This window comes from Perissodus microlepis, chromosome 19, assembly GCF_051167445.1.
Source record: "Perissodus microlepis isolate ML-2025 ecotype Zambia chromosome 19, ASM5116744v1, whole genome shotgun sequence".
NCBI classification, from domain to species: Eukaryota; Metazoa; Chordata; class Actinopteri; order Cichliformes; family Cichlidae; genus Perissodus; species Perissodus microlepis.
The window spans coordinates 17,325,193-17,335,148 of NC_140479.1; the positions used below are offsets into that span (position 1 = coordinate 17,325,193).

General features: G+C 39.2%; 1 protein-coding gene across 1 annotated transcript; it reads right to left on the reverse strand.

The window, feature by feature from the left end:
- Positions 1 to 680: 680 nt before the first annotated feature.
- Positions 681 to 7,418, reverse strand: LOC146365776 (ubiquitin carboxyl-terminal hydrolase 37-like). The gene is made up of 17 exons (XM_084914364.1): positions 7,251 to 7,418; positions 7,072 to 7,156; positions 5,437 to 5,517; positions 5,183 to 5,238; positions 4,812 to 4,884; positions 4,619 to 4,702; positions 4,062 to 4,117; positions 3,761 to 3,817; positions 3,529 to 3,660; positions 3,314 to 3,437; positions 3,077 to 3,228; positions 2,872 to 2,971; positions 2,655 to 2,731; positions 2,368 to 2,476; positions 1,700 to 1,757; positions 1,373 to 1,530; positions 681 to 1,286 (listed from the first exon to the last, which is right to left on the reverse strand). Exons 2-17 carry the CDS (start codon positions 7,105 to 7,107, stop codon positions 1,281 to 1,283), a joined length of 1,359 nt encoding a protein of 452 aa, XP_084770490.1. The 5' UTR covers positions 7,108 to 7,156; positions 7,251 to 7,418; the 3' UTR covers positions 681 to 1,280.
- Positions 7,419 to 9,956: the final 2,538 nt, after the last annotated feature.

The window sequence follows — 9,956 nt, forward strand, 5'->3', positions numbered from 1 at the left end:
GTGTCCTGTACATGAGGCCATTTAGTACACCACAGCACGGTGAGTTTTTTTGAGCTGATGAAGTTCAGCCAAAACAGGAAACTTGCAGCAGGAGACAGCAACTTGTTAAAATGTTATAAAAGGTACAATGAAAGATTTTCACCCTACAGGGTTGTCAATGATCCAAGGATAAATGTCTAATTTGGTCAAAATTTTATAAGCCATTTCTGGAGAGACTGCAGTGGAAATGTTGTCACTTTTGCACTTTGCTACCTGCAGCTAAACATTTGCAGCTAAATCATTTATTTAAAAGCAGAAGCTGCAACTGATCGAGGGAATATTTGTCTGAAAACTTAAACTGAACTCCAAGGGTACCATTGCTCCAGCTTACCATCTTTACCTGAGTGAATCAGTTTGGTGAACAATCTAAATGATTCAGAAACTTCTGTGACATCAACTTAACTAAGGCTCATTACAAATTTCACAAAACACTGCTGAATACTTTTAATATTTTTTTATTAGTTATTTTTGTTTTTGTTGTTATTTTGATTTTAATAAAACAAAATAAAACAAAGAATTAAATAATTTCTTTGTTTTTTTAATTTAATTTATTTTACAAATACATTAATAATAATAACAATAATAATAACAATAAAATTAGTGCTGTCAGCGTAAACGTCATTAGGTAAAATGACGTTAACACTGACAGTACTAATTTGTTGTTTCCAGAGAGCAAGCCAAACACTGGTCCAGAAAAGGACCAGTTTTAACCTCCTAGGACCTGGTGTCCACATATGTAGACATAACATTTTGGGTTGTCTAGACCAAAATACAAAATTTTGCTCTTCAAAAACCTGATATCCACTCATGAGGGAGGACATTACACTGCCACTGTTCAATCAAAATTTAAAATGAATGTCCTCATATGTGGATCTCATTCTTTTGAGAAACAAAAAAAAGATAGTCCGAATCTGATGTCTTTGTTTTTACATTCATCAGGTCCCAATCAACCCAAATGGCACAGAGAAATTAAAAATGCATGCCATGAAAGTTCAGGTCTTAGGAGGTTAAAAATGTCCCTGCTGATGAGACCAGTGAATGTGGGGCGACGGTGGCAAGAAAAAACTCCCTCCTGGAGGAAGAAATCTTGGGAGGACCAGGCTCTCTGGGAGGACCCTTCCTCCTGAGGGCAATACTTACCTGTACTTGTCCTCCAGTGTGCGATGGTGGGCTGGGACGACTGCTTTTCCTTCTCAGCATGATGATGACCTTAACTTCCTTCCTTCCTTCCATTTCCTGTTTCAGAACTGAGAATGAAGACAAAACTGGTTAACAAGGTAACAGGACATTTAAAAATTCTCTCACTTCAGGATGAGATGCTGTGTCTTCTTACGTTTCTCTTGTAAAACAGGATGTAGGCCGAGTGCTGCTGTTCCTCACAAACTGCAGATCCAGTTGTGTGGAGCACCTGTGCGTCATTATAAGTGAGCCAGCGATCTGATGTAGAGTGCTGACTCTCCTCAGGATGGACAGAACTACAGATGTAGTGTCCTGAAATCACATTAAGACAAATGAATCCAACTTCTGGAAATCAACTGATTCAAGCAAACAGTGATTTTGACTTAGTGCTTCTTAGAACATCAAAAGCTTTTGTGTGTGAGTCCTTCACTGAAAAGTAGCAAGTTTTCATTTTCTGTTTGTCACAAGTCTGTTGTTTTACCTGACTCTGTGCCTCCATAATGACTAATGATGCTAACAAGACTATAACAGCCACCACCCTGAAAAGGAACAAATCCAAAGGGTGTTAGTTTCATAAAGTCTCACATCAGTGCCATAATTAAGCTGATTTGCTGAGGCTACGTCCACACTAATGCGTTTTTGTTTGAAAACACATCGTTTTCTCTCCGCTTTGACCTCCCGTCCACACTGAGATGGCGTTTTCCTCAAGGAAAAACACAGCATCTTGAAAACGCTCTCAAAAACGCATACATTTCAAAATGGAGTTGTCCCGTCGCAGTGTGGACACTCGAAAACGCAGACTTTCTAAAACGATGACGCATTTTAGTCATGTGATGCAGTCATGTGAGCAATTAAACAAAGATAAGCCGAGTGCATTATACAGCAGTTGTTTTGATTGCTCTCAACTTTGACAGCCCTAAAAAAGATTAATATCAGTTTGTACATGCTCCGGATAGCTTTTCTTCAAATTCTGTAATTCTCACTCACTTTTGCGCATGCGCAGGACTGGAACGTAAGCGTTTTCGGCCGTTTCAATGCAGACGCACAACTATTTGAAAATGACTGAAAACGCTAGTGTGGACACGCAGTTTTCAAATCTATCCGGGATAGTGTGGACGTAGCCTGAGATGTTCTGCAGTCTGTTTTTACCTGATTGGATGGCACCACCAAGTCCCTCTGCAGCCTGACGGGGTCATCCACCTTCTGAATCTTGTAGGTTTGTGTAAAGCCAAACCTCTTCAGATGCAAGATCAGAACTCTGGCAGAAAAGAAAAAAAAACACAAACAAGGTAGAAAATAAGAAGAATGAGTGTCAAACACAAACAGAAGATGGGAGAAAACGACTGCTCAAATATTGTCTCGAAAAACTCTGATATTTGATGCGCCACAGTTTGGAAACCTGGTCAGTCGATCAATTCTGATGTGACCTTACTCACCTTGGCAGTGTATCAAAAGACGACTTCAGTTCTGAGGCCGTCCCTCCACAATCACAGCGAAATTCTATTTCTTGTTCCTGAACAACAGCACAGAGAAAACAGGCTTCATGGTAGAAAGAAATCTCAACATATGCACACACACATACACACAAACACTAACAAAAAAGGTGTGTTAAGATCGCTGATACGACAACTCTATTGGAATTTGTGATCTTACCTTCAAGTATGTCTCTAACATGTTTATAACAGACCCCTCTGGAACCAGGTCAAGAGACAAGCTGGTGAATTCCTCTTGCTGTGATGATTGGTGACCGCAGCTACACATTTCAGGAGTAACGTAGTTAAAGTAAAGATCAGGTACGTGGAAAAGAGGTATATGAAAATATTGCAACCAGCTCTGCGTTTCTGAAAGACAGGCTTACCTCTCGCATGTCCTCATGTTTTCCATTTTAAAAATGTGATGGTCTTCTACTGGGCAGGTATAACTTTGGCCCAGGAGAGCTGCGTTCCTCTCCAGGTGAGGTGTGAGCCTTTTGACCTCATTGAGGAACAATGTTAGGAATTCATGAGCGTCCTGAAAGAAAAGCAGAGAGATTTAAAACAGTACATCAAAATCAGAAGGTAAAGCAAAAAACGAAATGTCCAAATAGCTGACGCACTTTCTGTGCACTGCCGGTGTATTCAGGAGCTTGATTGCTGAATGCCTTCTTAAAAGCTCTTAGGTGGTGATCTTTAAGGCCATAATCTGTTGACTCATGACAGTCCCTGACATCAATGAGCCTTCTGTAGAAAGGAAGGGTAAACAGACATTTCTGCTGTTAGATCTCTTTGTTCTTCAGGTTTTTGAAGAAAGTAGAAGGTTGACGTAGCACACCTTAAGAGCTGAGCTTCTGGATCTGTGCTCCACAAAACCCCCTGACGCCTGATGTCACTTATGAACTCCTCAATGTTGAGGAGGCTCTGCAGGCAGGAGTTCATGTAGCAGGTGTTTCCGATGTTTGGAAACCTGACACACACGCGCAACGTTTACAGTATCAGTGTAAAATAATTCATTTTCTCCACTTTGACAAAGTGAGCTTTGGTCTTTGTGCACCACGTGTACTCACCCAAAGCAGTCTATAGTCCCAGTTTGACTTTCTATTTTTTTCCCACCGCATGCTACACTGCTCCAAAAAGGTAAAAACACAAACACAAAATTAGGAAAGATGTCAAGATTCTGAGCAGTGTATGTGCATGTATGCATGAGCTTTGAAGTTGAAACATTTTGGAGGACGTCCAAAAGTAGTAAAAAAGATGTAAATACACAAGGTGGAAGAAAAATGCCAATAAAAGGGAAATAAAAGAGCTCCAACTAAACCACTGCTATAAATATCTCCAGCAGCATTAAAGAGCGGCGCATTTCTTTACCTCTGATGAGACGTAGAAGGAATTTCCTTCTCTGCCACGTTTTGTTTGTGTAATTTCTGTTTAGAAACAAGAAAACCAACATCAGTAATGGCATAAAACAAACATACCAAGGGAGTCTCTCCATGAAAAGTGTCCAGTTAGAAAATTTGGTATTATTTCATATTATTTATCACTTTAGTGAGCTGTCAGCTCATGAAGCAGATATATAGGAATATCTTTAAATAAAATAAAAACAATTTAGTCATGCTTTAAATTGAGTTTTAAAGTTTGTCCTATGAAATACAAAATCCTTCATTTGGTTCTGATCAAAATTCAGTTTTTACAGAAATCATCCATGAAGCTTCATTAAAAGATTCAAAAATGCTTATTTACCATAAAAAATATTTAGAGAAACATCCTGCAAGTCTCTTCAAACTTACCTTTCTGTGAAAAAAAAAACGTTTAAACATCTTTGAACTTAATTTGAGGACATAGCTGTGCTAAATTGCTCATAATTCTTCGCATTTAACTGTGATGAGTAAATGCTTGATGACAGTGACTCTTTCCATAAAACATACCTTCCAGAATTTAAAAAGAAACCAGCGACACTTTTTTTGTGTCTTCACAGTGTTGCTCTCTGCCTCTGCATCGCTGTCAGTTTGCTGCAGAGGACGAACAAACATAAGTTTATTAAAAAAGTAAAGTCACTTTAAATTAACAAGTGCAATTTAAAGAGAATGTGCATTTCATATGTTTTGTGTAAAAGCAAACCGAGGAACAGCAGAAGTGTCTCCATTTTCTCTTCTTCTTTTGACCATTTTCAGCAACAGAAGCATCCGGGATGCTGATGAGGACAAAAGTGTAAATGTTATTTTTCAAAGTGGAAATTTTTAACAAGGAGTACATGCTGGAGATTGCAGATAAAAATTAATAACTGTAATGGAACAAAATCATGTATTTTGTACATTTACACTCTACATTTTCAAACGCTAATCTCTGAATCAATATAAATTATAGACAAGACTAGAAGTAGTAAAAAAGATGTAAATACAAAACACCAATAAAAGGGAAATAAAACAGCTCCAACTAAACCACTGCTATAAATATCTCCAGCAGCATTAAAGAGTGGCACATTTCTTTACCTCTGATGAGACATAGAAGGAATTTCCTTCTCTGCCACGTTTTGTTTGTGTGATTTCTGTTTAGAAACAAGAAAACCAACATCAGTAATGGCATAAAACAAAGTATATGGTAAGAAAATACAATATCCTTCATTTGGATTCAAAATTCAGTTTTTACAGAAATCATCCAAGAAGCTTCCTTAAAAGTTTCAAAAATGCTTATTTACCATAAGAAAATATTCAGAGAAATGTGCTGCGAGTCTTTTCAAACTTACCTTTCTGTGAAAAAGAAGTTTAAACATCTTTGGACTTGAGGTGATCGCAGCGAAAATCTCCTCAGCTTTGCAAAAGTTCAACTGAAAACAAGCAGTCAAAGGTTGTATATTTATAAACTTTCAGCATAGAATGTTCATACCCTGAACAGCAAACATCATCATTATGATGTATGGAGCTAATTTGTATATTTTGGAATGTATGCTCATTTGAACTGTATGGTACTCGTCTCCAAGCAACTGCTACAAAATACAGGTCAAGTCAAGTGACTTTAATTGTCATTTTAACCACGTGCAGAGGTACTGTACAGAGTGAAATGAGACAGCGTTCCTCCGAGACCCTGGTGCTATATATGACATATACGGACAAACCCAGGACTACATAAAGTGCAGTGTGCATAAATTGCAAAGATAAACAAGACAAAACAGTGCAAAACTAGACAGAACAGGACGATACAGACACAAGACAATGGAAATGTGCAAAATGCTGAGTATTGTGCAAAAGTAACTTGGTGTCTGTATGTATGTGTATGAGTGTGAGATACTGCAGATAAGTGCTTGGTAGTGACGTGTGTGAAGGTGTGCCAGTGCCAGTGCAGTCACTGAGTGTTCAGGGGTCTGACGGCTTGTGGGAAGAAACTTTTCCGTAGTTTGGTAGTGAGGGCCCGGATGTTCTGGGACCTCTTTCCAGAAGGCAGCAGGGTGAAGAGTGTGTTTGAAGGCTGTGTGGGGTCCTCCAGCAAGCGGGTGTTATAAGGAGGGGAGAGGGACTCCAATGATCTTCTCAGCTGCTCTCACAATCCGTTGTAGGGTACTGCGATCTAATACGCTGCAGTTACCATACCAGACAGTGATGCAGCTACTTAGGATGCTCTTGTTAGTCCCACTGTAAAAGGTGGTGAGAATGGATGGTGGGAGATGGGCTTTCCTCAGCTTCTGCTTGAAGTAGAGACGCTGCTGGGCCTTCTTGGTTATGGAGCTGGTGTTGAGGGAGCAGGAGAGGTTCTCCGCCAGGTGGACACCAAGAAATCTGGTGCTCTTGACGACCTCCACAGAGGATCCATTCATGTTAAGTGGGCAGTGATCCCACTGTGCTCTCCTGAAGTCAACAATCTCTTTTGTTTTGTCCACGTTCAGAGACAGGTTGTTGACTCTACACCTCTACAGATGGCCCGCAGTGCAACCCTTCAGCTTCCTAGTAGATTCACCTATATACAAATTTAAAGACCTAGGAGACTTACTTCTCGTCACAGAGTTGTAGCATTCACAAGATTTTCAGAAAACTTGAACTCAAGGTCAAGGTCACTGATATTCAAACTGACCCCAGAACTTTAGTAGATGCACCAATGGTATCAATTCAAAATCCTACGCTTCTCGTTCTCGAATTATTGTCTTGACCAAGCTGAGTATACAATTATGAAACAATCATTTTCCATTTTTATTTCACTATCTGTAACTAAGACAAATAAACATTATTTGGGACACAAGTCACTATTAAAGTGGTTAGTGAGACTCCACATCTGATAACAGTATAACACACTGCTTATTTATGTAAAATTATCATCAATAAATGTGTTCAAAACAGAAGCTACACTGGCTTTAAGTTTTTGTTAACTCTGACTACCTGTCTGCTCTTACCTGTTTCTTTTGCTCTCTGCTGTCTTCATCCTCCATCCAACTCTACAGCTATTGTTAGGGATGACATGATGAAACTGAAGGGTGTCTGGGCACCGAAAAAAGAAAAGAAGAGAGATTGGATTAGGCTGCAGCTGGCGTGCCATTCTCTCACTTCAGGATGAGATGCTGTGTCTTCTTACGTTAATCTTGTAAAACAGGATGTAGGCTGAGTGCTGCTGTTCCTCACAAGCTGCAGATCCAGTTGTGTGCAGCACCTGTGCGTCATTATAGGTGAGCCAAGGATCTGATGTAGAGTGTGGACTCTCCTCGGGATGGACAGAATTACAGATGCAGCAGCTGTTTCCGATGTATGGAAACCTGACACACAAACAAAAGTTTACAGTATCAGTGTAAAATAATTCATTTTGTCCAGGTTGAGAAGGTGAGCTTTGGTCCTTGTGCACCACGTGTACTCACCTGAAGCCGTCTGTAGTCTGAATTTTATTTTCCGTTATTTATCCACCGCCCAAATGTTTCACTACGCTACTGCAAAAAGGTAAAAACACAAACACACAATTAGACACTGAGCACTGGATGTGCACGTATGCATGAGCTTTGAAGTTTCAACTTTTTTTTATCATCAACAATTTTTATTTATTTCATTTTAAACTTCAATAACAGAGCTTAAGGATAACTACATAAATAAATAGTTTAAAAAACAAACAAAAACAAAACAACAACAAAACAAAACACAACAACAACAAAAAACAAAACAAAGGGAAGTTATCCTATTCTTTCTTCGCACACCAATTCCCACACCACCACTCTGTCATTACTCCTCTGTTCTTCAAGTTACAGAAAGCCAGCTTGTAAAGGGGGACCAAATACAATCATATTGATGCAATTTGTCTAATAAACCATAAGTCACTTTTTCGTAAGACGCCAACTTAGCCATTGTCTTTAGCCACTCTTCATAGGGAGGGGGGGGGTTCTTTTTCCGCCAATGTCTTAGCAGGACCCGTTTGGCCGTAGTAAGAGCCAAAATAATCCATCTTTTTGTATAACTGGAAAAATCTACATCAGAAAGTTCTGTGGTTGTACCAAGTATGGACAGTTTTGGTGAGATACCAAATCTCCTTTTTAAAACACTGAAAATTACCTCCATTATATTTTCCCACCAATCCCGAAGTGCCGAACAGCTCCATAAGATATGTAAAATCAAAGCATTTTGACCATCACATCTCTAACATTCGTCCGTAGAGGCCAGGTTCCATTTATACAATTGTTGCGGTGTTCGATGCCACCTATGGATTATCTTAAGTTGAATAAATCTACTGCCTGTTTCTTTATACATAGTATTAATATTTTGAAAACATGAATCCCATTCAACTGAAGATATGTCCAATGCCATGTCCTGGGCCCAGTAGCCCTTAACTTTAAGGAGAGGGTCAGCTGAAAGTTCTTGCAATAAGTGATAAATCTTAGAGGTAATGCCTTTACCCAAGGGTGATCTTGAGAGCAGGACTTCCACAGGGCTGCCCACAGGACAACTCAAGGGGGTTCCCAGCCACTTCGATAATGAACTATGTATTTGGACATATCTCCAGAATTGATTACGCTGCAACTTATATAACTCTACAATTTTATCAAAGCTTAAAAAACATTTAGTCCCACAGTCAAATAAATCTGATACATTAAGGATGCCTGCTTTACGCCACTGTAACCAGTCAACCGATGTCCCTCCAATTAAAATTCTTTTATTACTCCATAAGGTTGCCGAAGGTGATTTAATAAAGTCCCAGCGACCTGCCCTATGTAATTTAAACCACAATGTCTTTGCAATTATAGGATGGGTAGTTTTATGACTGGTATCAAACAGCTCCCTCCAAGGAGAAATACCGCCATTAACTTCCGTCTCTATATGGGACCAGATGGGTTTAACTGGTGCAGTAGGTAACCAAGCTCTAAGTTGTTTCACGTTCATCACCCAATAATACCATTGGAAATTAGGCAATGAAAAACCTCCTTGTTTTGCACTCGCTTGAAGTTTCTTAATACTTAAACGATGCGGTGAGCTACCCCAAAGAAACTGCCGGATCAAAAAGTCTAGATCTTTGAAATACTTATCTGGAATGTGTAATGGAATATTAGATAAAATATAAAAGATCATGGGTGCAGTCATCATCTTAATACAACTAATTTTACCCCATATTGTGAGACGTACTCTGGACCATCTACCAAATTCCATTTTTATTCTTTCAAACATTGGCTCCATATTTGCTCGAACCATCTTAGTGTAATCCGAGGTAATTTGTATCCCCAAATACCTCAAACCATTCACGGACCACCAAAACTCCCACTGTTTAAATAAAGTATGGGGGCAGTGTCCTGACATAGGCATTGCCTCTGATTTATCCCAGTTGACGCGATACCCTGAAAGCAGCGTAAAGCTTTCTATACATTCTAATAGGGCTGGAATTGACTTCCCAGGCTGGGTCATAAGTAACAACATATCATCTGCATATAATAGAAGCTTATGTTGACTATTACCCATCGAAATTTCAAATATATTTACATTATTTCTCAGTTTTTGTGCCAAAGGCTCTATAGCAATTACAAAAAGACCGGGGCTAAGGGGACAACCCTGTCTTGTGGATCTCTGTAAAAGGAATAGGTCTGATATGAGCCCATTCGTCAATACTCGCGCTGAAGGCGAATCATATAATATCTTTATCCACCTAATAAAATTGTCACCAAAACCAAACTTTTATAATGTCTTAAACAGATAATCCCACTCAACACAATCAAAAGCTTTTGCAGCATCCAGCGATAGGGCCACTGTTGGATATACTGAATCATATACATAATTTTGCAAATTAACCAACCGCCTAATATTATCTGAACCA

What these genes read in the sequence shown, in the direction of transcription:
- LOC146365776 (XM_084914364.1), bottom strand. Translation starts at nt 7,107, where the DNA reads ATGGAGGATGAAGACAGCAGAGAGCAAAAGAAACAG. An exon ending in GGGACTATAGACTGCTTTGG is followed by an intron (nt 3,661 to 3,760) that starts GTGAGTACACGT and finishes CGTGTGTGTCAG; the next exon opens with GTTTCCAAACATCGGAAACA. An exon ending in TGGTGGTGCCATCCAATCAG is followed by an intron (nt 1,758 to 2,367) that starts GTAAAAACAGAC and finishes GTTCCTTTTCAG; the next exon opens with GGTGGTGGCTGTTATAGTCT.